We start from the raw sequence: 17145 nt of genomic DNA on the forward strand, positions 1-17145 counted from the left end.
TGCCAGGATCTCATTTAATCAATTTCCCTGGTATTGCTAAGGCCTTGGGCATTGGTACCCTCTGGTCCCTCATGTTCTCTCTTGGTGGCACACAACAGTTTAGTCTCCTATGGTCTCTAATACTTTGGTATAATTCCGTATGTTGGATTTAGTGTGCATGATGTGGCTGCAATGTATTGGTGGCCTGTGATATATCCGAGGTCAGGCTAGTTTGTCTGATGGTCCCTTCTGGCCTGGAACTCTGACTGTATATTTGTTTAAAATGGCTGAGTTAATGTTACTGTGAAAACCTTAGCTTTGAATTTCCTGATTTCTACAATCTAATTACAATCTAAAAATCTACAAAACTAACCAGTTAGTGTACCTATTTTGCACTTAATTTGGACATTTGTTGTAGCAAAGTTTGTATTTAAATTACAATGTTTTACTCTTACAGATCTGATGCCTTCATTTATCCGTCATGGTCCGACCATTCCAAGACGAACTGATATCTGCGTTCCTGACTCGAGTTCTTCTGCCTACTCTGCAGGAGGGGAGGGGATAGTTTCTAGAAACCAGAGTTTCCTTAGAACTCCAGTTCAGAGGCCACCTCATGAAATAATGAGGCGAGAAAGCAACAGACTATCTGCGCCTTCCTATCTTGCAAGAAATTCGACTGATATCCCACGGGAATATGGCTCTTCCTCCCAGTCCTTTTTAACGGAAGCTAACTCTGTGACAGAAAATGGAGATGCTGGTGCCCGCTATTACTATGATTTTTATGATGGTCAAAGGAGGCATCAGCTAAGTGATCGTGTACATGAGGACTATAGATATTATGGACATAACAATGATCTCTTCCAAAGGATGTCACATAGTCAAGGGAGGCATACTGCAGGCAAGTGGTTATTTTAAAGAATGCATAAGAAACACTTTTGCTATGGAAATATTTCTTAATGATGCTCCTGGTCATGGTTTTTTTATTAGTATTGCTCTATATACTCTAGTTCTCCTATTTTAATTACATTTCTGATACAAAGTTTGCTTGCTTATATTTATGGCAACCAGGAAATACGTTGCATATATTCTGTGGAGAGGGAAGGGAAATGTGCATGTTTTAAAAAAAAAAAAAAAAAAAAAAAAAAAATTAAAGGTACTTTGTAGGATGGCTTTTTAATATTAAACTTATTTAACTCTTGACAGAATTGGAGATATCTTATATTTGTGCAGGCTTAAGTTTAATATTGTATTTTTTTTACAAATACATCTATTAAACAGATTATACCATTCTCCAGAAGCCACATAGCCTTTATTTCTTTAAATAAAGTGATACACTTCTGAATTTTTAAAATAATTTTAAGTATATAATATGTACTATCAACTATAAGTGACCTATTTTTCCTTATACATTTCAAGAGTTAAAATAAATACTGTATTTTAATTGAGTGCAAAATGGAAGCCAAGTGAGTGATATTCCAAACATGGATTATGAAGGACTCTTCCCCTTAAATTATGACCAGCTCACTCAAAATACTGAGGAGGTAAAACTGTCACATAATTAATTTTGGCTCACTTGCACATTTTAATCCCCTTTGTTAAAATGCTATGACAATTTACATGAATCATATCTGCACTCTTAAAATACATCCCTGTGGTAACATTGTAGCCATTAGTTGGCTTGCTTCTGCCAACTTGCAGTAGGCTTTTGCTGCATCCATTAAATATGTATAGAATAACTGATGGCCATAAATTGTGGGTTGTAGTTTTGTTTATAAACAATCTGAAGTCAAATACCACAATAAAGAAGATGGGAGTGCTTAGTATAATCAAAACCTTGGTGGCATTACAGCACAGTAATTCTAGATTTCTCTGCTCTGTGTGCTATGGCACTCCTGAATAATTTTTGTGTGGTGTTTTGTTGTGAATCTTCTACTTACAATGGAAAACTACTAAGAATCTGTGAAACTTGTACAGCGTCTGTGGAGCCACTCTATTAGTCATAGAAAAGTGACCTTAAAAAGAGAGAACTTGTGTACTTATGTTCTAACATTTGATAAATATAAAACATCTTATACAAAGTATTTTAAAGCAACTATTTTAAACTTTAAACATGTACATAAGTGTTTTCACTGTGAAATACATTCAGTTCCTCTTTACGAGTAAGCTGTAAGCAAAATAGTAAATCTGCTGTCTCTAAGAAAACAACTCTACTACCAAGAATGTCAAGACTTTAAGGTTACTGACCTCATCTATGGAATTTTTAACTTGACAGAGAAATGCTTTTGTTACAGAAAACTTCTTACTCAGTGAATAGTTAGGGGGGAAACTGAGCTCCAAAGAGTAATAATAGTAATACTGTGAGGACTTTTATGCAGTTTCATTTTGATTTTCTTTGCTAAATACTAAATAATACATCTGTTCGAACAAGTGTCATCCATATAAGTCTCATGTTCCTATTAAATTACAACCATCAGTTTTTAAAAACCCTATCGTAGGAAACAGTGAACCCTTGCTGAAACAGTTTCCCCAAAGCAATATTGAAAATGATTTAAGTGCTAGTATAGGCTGGTCAGAACAGTTTTGGAAAACATTATTGATGCTCAGTGGAACAGCAACAGTCTTTGATACACTGGAAATGGAAATCTGTTTTTTTTTGGGGGGGGGGGGGGGGGTTTGGTGGGTTTTTTGGATGTGATTAAAAGGGACACTGTCAGTTGAAATCTAGTTAATTTCCAAACCAAGTTAAAGATAGTTGTTGGTACTGTCTCTGGGTCACCCTGCCAACTTTTTGTGATTTTTACAGTCACATTTGAGACCCACACAAACAACTGCTGACAGAGGACTTTCCTCTCTCTGCCCCTTTCACCTCTCTGGTTGCCGGAAAACGGAAGGGAGCTTCTAAATTTGGTTCTCTACTGTCAATCATTCCCATATCTTTACTGCTACTAGCTTGAGTGAGCATTAGTAAAAGTGACTAGATACTTGTCAATTCTACAGGTCTCCTGTGGCAGTAGTAGAATCAGGGATTAAATATGCTGCTGCTTAGTGTGAGGGGAGAGGCAAAAAAAGGACATTGTTCGTTCGCACAAAAGCACTGCCTTCCCCCCTCCCCAACCCCCCCACCCCCAGCATGCAATTTTAAACTAGTTGATCTGTTTCATTGCCAATGAGAATGTGAACCCAATTCCTTATTTTCAGTTCCTTCCCAGCTTCCTCTTCCTTTGCGTCTTTCTCAGCCTAGGATGTAGTTATTAGGGCTGTCGATTAATCGCAGTTAACTTACGCGATGAACTAAAAAAATTAGTCACAATTAATCGCAGTTTTAATTGCACTGTTGAACAATAGAACACCAATTGAAGTTTATTAAATTTTTGGATGTTTTTCTACATTTTCATATATATTGTATTCTGTGTTGTTTGAAATCAGTGTATTGTTTTTTATTATAAATATTTGCACTGTAAAAATGATAAAAGAAATAGTATTTTTCAGTTTACCTCATACAAGTGCTGTAGTGCAAGCTCTTTATCGTGAAAGTGCAATTTACAAATGTGGTTTGTTTGGTTTTTTTTGGTTACATAACTGCACTCAAAAACAAAACAATGTAAAACTTCAGAGCCTACAAGTCCGCTCAGTCCTACTTTCTATTCAGCCAAACGCTAAGGCAACCAAGTTTGTTTACATTTACAGGAGATAATGCTGCCTGTTTCTTATTTACAGTGTCACCTGAAAGTGGGAACAGGCATTCGCATGGCACTTTTGTAGCCAGCATTGCACCTTATTTATGTGCCAGATATGCTAAAACATTCGTATGCCCTTTCATGCTTCATGCCACCATTCCAGAGGACATGCTTCCATGCTGCTAACACTTTAAAAAAAAAAAATGCCCTTATTAAATTTGTGACTGACCTCCTTGAGGGAGAATTGCATGTCCCCTCCTCTGTTTTACCCGCATTCTGCCATATATTTCAAGCTATAGCAGTCTCGGATGATGACTCAGCATATGTTGTTCATTTTAAGAACGCTTTCACTGCAGATTTGACAAAACGCAAAGAAGGTACCAATGTGAGATTTCTAAAGATCGCTACAACACTCGACCCAAGACTTAAGAATCTGAAGTGCCTTCCAAAATCTGAGAGGGACGGGGTGTGGAGCATGCTTCCAGAAGTCTTAAAAGCACAACACTCCGATGCGGAAACTACAGAACCCGAACCACCAACAAAGAAAATCAACCTTCTGCTGGTGGCATCTGACTCAGATGGTGAAAAGGAACACATATCAGTCTGCATGGCTTTGGATTGTTAGGGAGCAGAACCAGTCATCAGCATGGACACGTCCCCTGGAAGGGTGGTTGAAGCATGAAGGAACATATGAATCTTTAGCACGTCTGGCACATAAATATCTTGTGATGCCAGCTACAACAGTGCCATGCGAACACCTGTTCTCACTTTCAGGTAACATTGTAAACAAGAAATCAGCAGCATTATCTCCTGCAAATGTAAACAAACCTCTTTGTCTGAGCAATTGGCTGAACAAGAAGTAGGACTGAGTAGAGTTGCAGGCTGTAAAATTTTACATTGTTTTATTTTTGAATGCAGTTTTTTTTGTAAATTTGTAAGTTCAACTTTCATGATAGAGATTTCACTACAATACTTGTATTAGGTGAATTGAAAAATACTGTTTCTTTTGTTTTTTACAGTGCAAATACTTGTAATCAAAAATAAATATAAAGTGAGCACTGTACACTTTGTATTGTGTTGTAATTGAAATCAATATATTTGAAAATGTAGAAAGCATCCAAAGATATTTAAATAAATGGTATTCTGTTTAACTGCGATTAATCATGCAATTAATCACGATTAGTTTTTTAATTGTGTGATTAATTGCAATTACTTTTTTAATCGCTTGACAGCCCTAGTAATCTTTTCAAAAAAAATATTTGACAAGATTTTTTTACTGAAACTTCATCTGTCTTCCACCCCAATTCACCCCAGTTCTACCTTCCTTCATTCTTATTTGACTGAGTTATCACCTTTCTTTAATCCTTTAACCTATTCCCTTGACCCCATTCACCCTTCCTTTGTCATCCTTGGCTCCCTCTGATTCCCCCCTCCCCTTTCTTCAACTTCTTCCTTTCCTCTGGCTCATTCCCCCAATCTTTTAAAAACTTTTTCTTCATCCGGTATGGTTTGTCGTCCTATCTCTTGTCTTCCCTTTGTCTCCAGAATTCTGAAGCATGCTTTTTACTTGCAGACATCATGTCCTCACCTCAGTCCGTTTCTTTATCCCCCTTCCAACCTCTCTACTTAATCAAAACTGTCTCAATCAACGTGACAATGACCAGGGCTTGAAAAGAACTACTCAATGCCTACTAGTTCAAGGATTAAACATACTCATTATCAGGCTGAAATATGGGATCTAAAACTGCTTCACCTTTCCGGTTCTGCGTCAGATCAATGGTAGCGCACTGAGGTTCCCTTCTCAGTTCCTTCCTCTCCCCTGCCCTCTACCCCCCCCAACCCCACACACTTCTTTCTAGCCACTCTGAGGTCTTCTGCTCTCTTCCAACACAATTCCCTCAGGCCACTTGATTGGCCAAAGAGGTGATCTATGGCAGAACTGAGACCTCCACTCAGGATAGATTCCAGTGACCGTTTCTTTCCAAGCAGGGTATTCCCACAGAAAGATCCCTTGGACTGGACTACAAAATCATTTTGTGCAATACATCTGTTTTGTTCTCTCTGTGGTGTATGCACAAAGACTTTATTTTGAATTGAAAGGCATCATTGCATTACAGGTCTGTTTCTGTAAGAATTGATATTGTAATGCAAAGGAGCTCCTTTGCATTGTCTCTGGAGTCCATGATGCATGGTAAAAAACAATGCTAAAAACTGATGCTTGGATCCTAGTGTTGAAACGTTGTGCTGCTGAAGGTTTTCAAAAAGAGACTTAATGTAGAGCCTGGATTAAAACCTGGAAATACCTTAAGTATTGTAAAGTATGGATAATAAAAATGGTCTATATCCATTTACATTTTCTTTTAGCAGACTAGTGAGATAATGTACAGTTGCATCCCTAAAGAGAGCAGGCTAGATTCAACAGGATTCCTCTGCTTTGCAGCACTGTGTAAAAACTTAGAAGCTAGTTGCCAGTTAGTTCAGAGGATTGAACTGAAAGCAGCATGTGACGCCACAGAGGAAAAGCCAAGCCAAAAATAACAGGACAGCATTGAGATTCCTTTGACCAGTAGTTAAAGCAAAAAGAAAACATCGGAGTCAGAGAGAAACAGAAATGGCAAATGAGAAAAGACCGGTTCCAGACTATAGGGTTTAAGTGATGCAGTCTGGGCAGGGATTTCAGTCCAGTAAATGAGAATACAGTTGTGCCCACTCCTGAGATTTGGTAACTCTCATTAAGAAAGCCATTTTCATATGAGAGAACCCACCTTTAAGCAGAGAGTAAAAAAGAGTTATAACTTGGAAAGGACTGAGACAGTGCTAACAGAAATCGTTTTGCAGAAGCTGTTCTGTCTCTGAGCAGGAAATGCAAACCTTGTCTAGCAACTAATACAATGACAGAGATCTAACCCAAGAAAGTACCAGGAGAAAAGAGAAGTTTTAGCCAGGATAGTACAGGGCAGGTTTTAAAAGAAAAGTTGCAGTGGAAGAGTTAAACTGGGACCACGCCACCCACTAATAGGCACGCCAAAGTTCCATCTTGCTTTGAATATCTGCCCCCGCACTTCTGCTGAAAGAACTCTGACTTAAAATTAACTTGTTCCTCAACTCCTTGTCAGAATACGTGTTTTATATTATCTGAATCTAGTTCTGAATGCTCTGAGCCGTGGACTCTGTGGTGTTTTTGTATAGTGCCTTACAGTGGGCGCTAATATGCATTTTGGGCCCTCAGGTGTTATAGAAGTAGAAATAATAAATATTCTGACACAGCTCCTCAAGACAGGGTTCTTGTAACCTTACATGACTGTAAAGTACCAGGCATATTTCTGTCAGGCGGTATTACACAGTGTAACTTTCTGCTTACTGTGTTTCAAGTTGTTTTGCGGTCTAGTAAAATATCCTATGTTATAACACAGTATTTTCCTTGTTAATACTTTAAATGCCCCTCCCTTCTTTGACCAGCAATTGTGAAAAAGATTAAATGGTAATCTAGCCTTGGAAGAGGTGCCCACTCTTACCGTTGATACTTACAGGAGTCTAAAAAAACAAAGTTGTTTTTTCCTCTCCTGTTCTAAGCTACAGTAGGGAATATTCTTGTTGTATATTCTCATTTCAAGGAAGCATCTGCTGAGTACTTCCTTCATAAGAATGTTATAAGCAAAAGCAGTGTGTTTGGTTTATTTTGATACTCAATAACTCTAATTGTACAAACAAATGTCTAAATTAAACTAATTATAGTTGAATGCCACAACGATTCAAAAGGCATGAGAAGCTGTACTTCACAAATAGAATCTGAAGTCTTATAACTTTCAGCAACCTCAAAATACTGATGGTGTTTTTATGATTTAAGGAAAAGGTATACATGAAACTATAAGTGGCCTTTTACAGCTTTCTGTGTTCTCCTAGCCCCTTTGTTACCTGTAAATCTAGCCTTTGGTTTCATAACTATTGGTCGCTTCAGTTATATATTTAAAAAAAAAGTTTATCCAAGGATCAAAAAATTACACTGGTTTGGTACTTGCTATATTAAGTCCAGAAAAGGTGCCAAAATGGTATTGGGTTGTCTGAGGGAGTAGTGACTGTGATAAGGTCCGTGGCTATAACTTAACGCTATAGAAACGAGGAAAGCTAGAAGTCTTGCCTTTCCAATGAAGGGTAGCAATTACTTTCTAGTCTTGGTGATTCACAGGGAAACAGACCTGAAAATCATTCTGATTACAATTTTCCCTTTCCCCTCTTAGCTCTTGTCTGGTTTTTTGTGGCACCAAATGTACTTAAATAAGGCCTTGTCTATACGTCAGCTGCTACAGCTGCAGCACTGTAGCGCCGCACTGTAGACTCTTCCTACATCAGCTAAAGGGGTTTTTCCGTCAGTTAGTTAATCCATCTCTCAAGAGGTGGCATCTACGCTGCAGGGGTTAAGTCAACCTAACTGTGGTGCACAGGGCACAACGTTTTTCCCAGCCTTAGCAACATTGCTTGGTCGATCTAATTTTTAAGAATAAACTAGGCCTTTGCGTGTCCACGTAGGCTGTTCTACTGGGATAAATGTCAGGGTTTAAATAACTTCCCACATAAACAAGCCCTCACTGATCATACATAGAATGGGTTTTAGCTCTATCTGAAACCTTGTAGTCCCAGCTTTGAAACTTCATTAAGCAATAACCTTTGTCCACAGCGCTTGGGGGAGGGATAGCTCAGTGGTTTGAGCATTGGCCTGCTAAACCCAGGGTTGTGAGTTCAATCCTTGAGGGGGCCGTTTAGGGATCTGGGGCAAAAACTGGGGATTGGTCCTGCTTTGAGCAGGGGATTGGACTAGATGACCTCCTGAGGTCCCTTCCAACCCTGATATTCTATGATTCCGTGATATATTGACTGCTAAATTTTGCTGTAATTGAAGTGGGAGTAAAAAACACAACAAAACACTTGAGCATGTGCTAGTTTGAAATGTTTAAACCGAAAGGAAAGTTAACGTTTATTCCTATGTTGAGGTTCTTTCTTCTAGTGACGTCTGAGAGTATTTGAATCCCATGTTAGTGCTGACACCATAAGTAGTTCTTGTTTACACATCCAAGAAGAGTCACGATCATAACAGCCCAGTTAGTGGGAGAAAATATTGGACTTGTTTATCTGAAGTCCGGTATCTTTTCAAGTAGCTTAATTGGAAAATTGTATTTCCTCTTGGAAATAGAAACTGGAACTCCTTTCTCCTCCCTGCCTTCAGTGGGACTCCACAGGGAAATAAGGTCAAGGTTGCAGATTCCTTTTCAGGATCAGGACCTGCAGGAGGGAACCACAGCATTGGTACACACGCTAACTTACGGAAATAGCAAAAATATTTTAATACAGGGATATACTCCAAGGTCAAATATTTCATAACCTGCTAGGGTTAGAAAAATTTTTGTTGACAAATACAAATGTTTTCAAAACCAGTGCTCAGCGGGGCTGACGGGGGAAAAGAGGACTTTAGTCCCTCATTTCCTGTTTCTTCACTTGGAATAATTTCCAGTTACCTTATTGCTAATAGCTACTATCACAGACTGAAGTGCAGGTGAGATGTTACTCCAGCACTTGTGCTGTACTAGATCTAAACTGGTAAGCAAAAGATCAAAAAGAATGTCATTCATGTGCCAGTGTTGATCTGTGGGTGAACTGTCAGAAGGAAAGCATGTTCACAATTTCCCCTGATAGCAGAAGTGGAAGGATCCGTACAAAGGAGAAGATGCATGTGTGATATCTGTTTATAACAGATGGTTAGGCAGAGAAAGAGTAATGGTGAAGTTTCGTCTGGCTTCAATACTGCTTTTTGGATGAGCTAGCATAGATAGATTTCTTTTCGGGGTATTCTTTGGATGATACAGCTAGTACCATCTCTCTCTCGTACACTTGCACACATTTTTATTTCTGAAGAGCCAAAGCTGAGGAAGTATTTATTCCAACATCTGTGGAGACGTTGATACTGTGGTAGAATCAATTGTTTAACTTCTGAGAGAGAAAAAAAGAATCTAAGCTCCTCTATATGGTTCAGTGAGAAAACATAGCATTAATAGGACATTTACCAGCTAGTTGGGAATGCTGGAATCAAGTAAAATGTATTTTATTATGGCATTTGAAAATACAGTGAAAGTTGTTTTGTCCAGCATGTTGGGGGAAGAGGGTGCTGGTAAGTAAAAAATGCTGGTTAAGTAAGAGGGGTGGAGTTTGCATGCGGTAGAGGGTGTGGGGTTGGGGCATAGGAGGGGGTGTGGAACGCGGGCTCTGGGAGGGAGTTTGGGTGGGGGCTCAGGGCAGCAGGCTAGGGTGCAGGAGCCACCCCCGCAGCTCCCATTGGCCATGGTTCCCAGTCAAGGGGAGCTGTGCAGCTGGCACGGGGGTTGGGGAGGGGGAGCAGCGCGCAGAGCTGCCTGCTGTGCCTCTACCTAGGAGCAGCTGGAGCCTGGGACAGGTCACCGCTTGCGGGGAGCCAGACGAGGTGAGTGGCCCCCAGATCCGGCACTCCGCATGCCCTCCCACACCTAAACTCCCACCCAGAGCCCGTGCTTTTTTTTCAGGAACTGAGATCTGACTTACAAAAGGATTATTGCTCTACTTGTTGGTCAGACCATACATATAATGTTCTGATTGCCTAATAATTAGTGATTCATTTGACCGGTTCTAATTTGAAATAAGTAGAGAGAAAAAATGTGTGAATATAGAAGTTGTAAATCTACTGCAGCCTTATTCTTGAGGTTTGTCATCTTCTGAATGAATAATCTTTTATTGCTTTCCCAAGGAAAGTAATTACAACTTTTTTTTTTTAAGTCAGTAAACCAATTTCAAGCATTGTTGTCAACTTGGCTGAACTCATGTTTTTTTCAGGTATTGGCAGGGTTCCTGCTACATCACTAGGAAATTTAACAAATCACAGTTCTGAAGATTTACCTCTTCTTCCTGGCTGGTCAGTGGACTGGACTATTAGAGGAAGGAAATACTACATTGATCATAACACTAATACAACTCATTGGAGCCATCCACTTGAGCGTGAGGGGCTGCCTCCTGGATGGGAAAGAGTTGAGTCAGCAGAATTTGGAGTGTATTATGTAGATCACATCAATAAAAGAGCTCAGTACAAACATCCCTGTGCTCCCAGGTAGGCTATCAATGTTAGATTTTGTTGTAAACTATATTCTGATCGAATTTAGCATAAAAAATCTAACTTTTCTGTCTTAGCACATCACTGATCTGTTATATATTATTTTTATACATGGAACTTTACTGGTTTCTGTCCAAATTGCTCTAATTGTAAAGGGCGATAACCTTAAGGCTTCTGTTTCCTGAGCTGTGTTAATTTTAATGTAAGTTCAGAGCACAGAATATTGCTACCAACTAATAAAGAACAATGCATCATTGTACTTTACTATGAATATTCATTAAGAGCGACAGAATACTTCAGGAGGTGTAACGATGCTGGCTTTGGTGGGACCCAACTGACCGTACCAATTCAGGACAAATTGCTTAAAGCAGGGCAGTTGCAGCCCAAGGCTGGGGTTCCTTTGCACACCAAAGCAAACCAAACCAGCCAAACAGAGAGGACTGGCTAACCGTAAGTCAGACAAGCAATTCCCTTAGACTCTCCAGTTTCCCAGTATCACCACCAGTGCCACTCGTTATGGGGGCAAATGGTTATGAAAACCAATGCCCCAGTAAAAGGGAAAAAAAGGTCTTCCCAATCCCAAAAGACCAAGCCCCAGACCCAGGTCAGTATACAAATCGGATCTTACCCACAAATCGCACTGTTGCCAATCCTTTAGAATCTAAAATCTAAAGGTTTATTCATAAAAGGAAAAAGATATAGATGAAAGCTAGAATTGGTTAAATGGAATCAGTTACATACAGTAATGGCAAAGTTCTTGGTTCAGGCTTGTAGCAAGGATGGAATAAGCTGCAGGTTCAAATCAAGTCTCCGGAGTACATCCACAGCTGGGATGGGTCATTCAGTCCTCTGTTCAGAGCTTCAGTTTGCAGCAAGGTTCCTCCAGAGGCAAGAAGCAGGATTGAAGACAAAATGGAGGAGTTTTCAGGGCCTTTTATATCGTCTGCCCTATGAAAGATCACAGCAGCAAGGTGGAGCCTGGAGTCACATAGGCAAGCCACATGTCCATGAACAGAAGAACATAAGAATGGCTAGACTGGGTCAGACCAAAGGTCCATCTAGCCCAGTATCCTGTCTGCTGACAGTGACCAATGCCAGGTGCCCCAGAGGGAGTGAACTTACTAGGTAATGATCTAGTGATCTCTCTCCTGCCATCCATCTCCACCCTCTGACAAACAGGCTAGGGACACCATTCCTTACCCATCCTGACTAATAGCCATTAATGGACTCAACCTCCATGAATTTATCCAGTTCTCTTTTAAACCCTGTTATAGTCCTAGCCTTCACAACCTCCTCAGGCAAGGAGTTCCACAGGTTGACTGTGCACTGAGTGAAGAAGAACTTCCTTTTATTTGTTTTAAATTGCTGGCCATTAATTTCATTTGGTTGGCCCCTAGTTCTTATGGGAACAAGTAAATAACTTTTCCTTATTCACTTTCTCCACACCACTCATGATTTTATATACCTCTATAATATCCCCTCTTAGTCTCCACTTTTCCAAGATGAAAAGTCCTAGCCTCTTTAATCTCTCCTCATATGGGACCCATTCCAAACCCTTCATCATTTTAGTTGCCCTTTTCTGAACCTTTTCTAATGCCAGTATATCTTTTTTGAGATGAGGGGACCACATCTGTATGCAGTATTCAAGATGTGGGTGTACCATGGATTTATAGAAGGGCAATAAGATATTCTCCATCTTATTCTCTGTCCCTTTTTTTAATGATTCCTAACATCCTGTTTGCTTTTTTAACTGCTGCTGCACACTGCATGGACATCTTCAGAGAACTATTCACGATGACGCCAAGATCTTTCTCCTGATTAGTTGTAGCTAAATTAGCCCCTATCATATTGTGTATATATAGTTAGGGTTCTTTTTTTCCAATGTGCATTACTTTACATTTATCCACATTAAATTTCATTTGCCATTTTGTTGCCCAATCACTTAGTTTGGTGAGATCTTTTTGAAGTTCTTCAGCCTGCTCTGGTCTTAACTACCTTGAGCAGTTTAGTATCATCTGCAAACTTTGCCACCTCACTGTTTACCCTTTTCTCCAGATCATTTATGAATAAGTTGAATAGGATTGGTCCTAGGACTGACCCTTGGGGAACACCACTAGTTACCCCTCTCCATTCTGAAAATGTACCATTTATTCCTACCCTTTGTTCCCTGTCTTTTTAACCAGTTCAGTCTGTGAAAGGATCTTCCCTCTTATCCCTCGACATGCACAATTCAGTTCTTTACAGGCCGATGCCATTATTTACATGTTAGTTTGAACGTTCCCAGGAAAGCTCAGATGTGGATTGGCGTCTCCCAAAGTTTTTCAGCCAAGTGCTTCTTCACTGGACACTTACTGAGAATAGTTCTTTCTTAAGAAGTTGACCAAATGCTTCACTGAGGCTTCTTAGAATCAAAACACATTAAGATACAAGTACATAGCCAATATTCATAACTTCAGCTACAAAAATGATACACACATACAGATAGCATAATCATAATCAGCAAATCATAACCTTTCCATAGACACAACAACCTTTGTACAATATTTGCTGCAAATATATAACAGTGGTTGCAACAATCATCTCTACGGTCACAGGTTAAGTCAGTAAGGTCACAGGAGGAGAAAAATGTTACAGGTTGAAAGGAAGCTGTTAAATCTTACCTTCCAGCAGGCTGTCCTCACAAATAACCTTTAATAATATTCCTGATGAAGAGGCACTTTGCCATCTTAAACATGGGCTAGTTCTTCTCTAAACTGAAAGTCCCTGTTTCATCTACACACAATATAAACTTTTTGTTAGTATATTCCAACACGGTTGTCCCTGCTGTATTATTTTTCTTACTGTTTTTTCATGTGAGAAGGAAAAATCTCTATATGGAACAACAGATAACATTTTAAAGATGAAACTTGAAGTTCTTGTGGAATAGGTTACTAAATGTTACTAGAACACATTTGTTCTAAATCCATGGAATTTTGGATTGATCAGCTAAATGATACTTGTCTATTTTATCTGTTAAAATCAGTTTTTAATTTTTGGTCAGACCATGTTAGTAAAAGGCAGTGGGTAACAGGTAAAATGGTCTGATATAAGTTTCTACAATGTGATAAAAGCAGCTGTGTTTACATTTGTGTTTAGAATAAAATAAAGACTATGGCGCAGTTATTAAAAATGACTGCAGAAAGGTCTCCTTACTCCCAGTAAAGAGTATTTAAAATTAAATGCAACCTGCCTGTATGCTGTGATGCCATCAGTCTGCATACATGACTCCTATTGTTGTAAGTGGCTGGAATGATCAGTAGTTTTTATTAAGATTTTAACATTTTGGTCAAAATTAACATTTTAATTATACTAGTATATTTAACTTGCTGCTTTTGGAGGTTATTGAATTGATACATTTTATATTTCTATCTCTGTTCTTTGTACAGCGTTCCTCGTTATGATCAGCCTCCACCAGTGACTTATCAGCCACAGCAAGCTGAGAGAAGCCAGCCCCTTTTAGTGCCTGCAAATCCATACCACACTGCAGAGATTCCTGACTGGCTTCAGGTTTATGCAAGGGCTCCTGTAAAGTGAGTGTCTTTTTCATTCCTCTCAGAACGACTTACTTCTGTCTTTTTTTTTTTAAAGTTTTTCTCTATAACTGTATTTCAATAACTAGAAAAGAAAAACACCTTTTTTTGCATTATGTAAATTAATTTTTCATTGCACAGGCACTATTATTAGCAGTAGAATTAAATGTAGAAAGTTATAGCAGATATTTTCAAGTATTCAGAACACAAGTGCAACCATGTGCAAAAGTTGTGGGGACCAGGTACAATGATGCTTGAGACCTGTAACTGTATCTTTGGGACATCAACAGTATATTAAAGAAGATGGGGTTAGAGTCTGTCCCCTTCATTCCTCTCCCCAAACCCTCCAGTGTCTGATAGAGGTTTAACATCAGGCTTTCTGCAGCTAAATCAGAACTGGTGTCAAGATAACGTATTTGGTCGGATGTGGGGAGACTTATTTCACAGTAAGCGGTCACTGATCTTTGGGTGTCCCACCAGTGGTATTAAATCCAGTCTTGGGAGGTTTGTTTTGCCTTAGGTAGAGGATAAGCGCTGTGACCGTAATAGACATAGGAAGGAGTTACGGTTGTGGATAAAAACATGCGCCCAAGCAACAGGCCCAATTTAATCTTGCGAAGTAATGTATTTTGAATACAAACATACAGCACTGAAGTAACATTGCAGGTCTGATGCAATCCACACTGTTATGGTTGCTGCTCTACATTGTGCTGAGAGTGTGTAGTTTATGCAGCTCTTGTGAACCTCAGAAATCTCCGATTGCCGATCCTCAGGGACTTGAGGGGAGGATTCTCTTTCCTCCACCCTCTGACTGACCAAATTTATCCATTAGGTCGGTCTGGACCCATAGTAATATGACCTTCTACCAGGAGAGCAAGATGTGGAATTCAAGAAATATTGTGCCTATCTTTTGTGAAACCTTTTGTGAGAGGGTCAGTTGCAGCTTGAAGAATCCAGTTCATTCCTTTCCCCACCAAATGGAACAGTTTTCTCTATTCTGTTTGGATTTTTAACTTTTGTTTATTTGTAAATTAGCAGGAATTTCCTGTACAGTTTTTCTCTAGGAAAAGAGTCTGTTTTGTTTTTCTCTTTCCACTATAAGGAGCTGTCAAATGGAATTAAACCCCTGAAACTAAATGCTAAGGATCTGTCGAGACACCTATGGCTGGCCTGTGCTGACTGACTCAGGCTCACAGGGCTTGGGTTGCAGAGCTGTTTGATTGCAGCATAGACTCTAGGGCCCTGTGAGGGGGAGGGTCTTATAGCCCAGGCTCCAGCCCATTCCCAGAAGTTTACACTGCAATTAAACAGCCCTGCAGCTCAAGCCCTGCAAGCGTGAGTTAGCTCTCACGGGCCAGCCATGAGTGTTTAATTGTAGCGTAGACATTCCCTAAGGTTTGTTCATAACCAACATGTGCAACTCACTCCATGGGAGTATGACTGTTGCCTCCTGAGTTTCCATGGTCTCCAGAAGGCAAAGAAGCAATAGTCCTGTAGTTGTTTAATCACAAAGGTATGTGAAATGGCATATAAGAACACTGGGCTGATGAGTGTCACAATTTTTAAAGGAAGATCCATCTCTGGAGAAAAACGTTGCAAAGTACTCCTCACTGTTCATGTCAACATGTCGAATAATACATGAGAGAGAGAGCCAAGGGTGTGTGACTTCGTCTTAATGTGTTTGATTCCAAGAACAATGCAGTTCCTTATTGTGATGGATTGGGTCACAAACCCCCTTGGGATTGCCACCTGATGTGCTGGGACTGCCTCTGAGCCTGTTTTCTCTGGCAGCTTGGGACTTCAGTACCATGCCTTGTTGTGCCAGACACACTAGCCTGCTACAAACACAGGGCCAGGTCTGAACCACGTCCCTCAAAACCTGCAGGCTTAACTGAAAACAGCTTAAGAAGTGCTCCTGTCTCTAGCACCCAGATACCCAGTTCCCAATGGGATCCAAACCCCAAATAAATCCGTTTTGCTCTGTATAAAGCTTATACAGGGTAAACTCATAAATTGTTCGCCCTCTATAACACTATAGAGAGAGATGCACAGCTGTTTGCGCCCCCAGGAACTAATTACTTGCTCTGGGTTAATTAATAAGTAAAAAGTGATTTTTATGAAATATAAAAAGTAGGATTTAAGTGGTTCCAAGTAATAACAGACAGAACAAAGTACATTACCAAGCAAAATAAAATAAAACACGCAAGTCTAAGCCTAATACAGTAGGAAACTAAATGCAGGTAAATCTCACCCTCAGAGATGTTCCAGTAAGGTTCTTTGACAGACTAGACTCCTTCCTAGTCTAGGTCCAGCAATCACTCATACCCCTCATAGTTACTGTCCTTTGTTCCAGTTTCTTTCAGGCAACTGTTTGGGGTGGAAAGGCTATCTTTTGAGCCAGCTGAAGACAAAATGGATGGGCTTCCAGGGCCTTATATAGTCTCTTGTGCAACATCACAGCCACAAGATAGGGTCTCTAGCCACCCGGGCAAGTCACATGTCTATGAATGATTCAGCTTTTTGCAAGCCAAAGCCATTGTTTACAGGTTTCAGAGTGGTAGCCTTGTTAGTCTGTATCAGCAAAAAAAAAAAACAAGGAGTACTTGTAGCACCTTAGAGACTAACATATTTATTAGGGCATAAGCTTTCGTGGGCTAAAACCCACTTCATCAGATGCATGCGGTGGAAAATACAGTAGAAAGATATATATTCACAGAGAACATGAAAAAATGGGTGTTGCCATACCAACTGTAATGAGACCAGTTAATTAAGGTGGGCTATTATCAGCAGG

At 39.8% G+C, this 17145-nt stretch overlaps 1 protein-coding gene across 1 annotated transcript in view; it reads left to right on the forward strand.

The window, feature by feature from the left end:
• Positions 1–17145, forward strand: part of SAV1 (salvador family WW domain containing protein 1) — a 35240-nt gene that overhangs the window by 3838 nt on the left and 14257 nt on the right. The window contains exons 2-4 of the mRNA XM_074956546.1: positions 437–877; positions 10512–10782; positions 14211–14354. Coding sequence (XP_074812647.1) covers positions 437–877; positions 10512–10782; positions 14211–14354 — 856 coding nt within the window. The remainder of the gene's footprint in view (positions 1–436; positions 878–10511; positions 10783–14210; positions 14355–17145) is intronic.

The sequence above is a fragment of the Natator depressus genome, chromosome 6 (assembly GCF_965152275.1).
Source record: "Natator depressus isolate rNatDep1 chromosome 6, rNatDep2.hap1, whole genome shotgun sequence".
Classification (NCBI taxonomy): Eukaryota; Metazoa; Chordata; order Testudines; family Cheloniidae; genus Natator; species Natator depressus.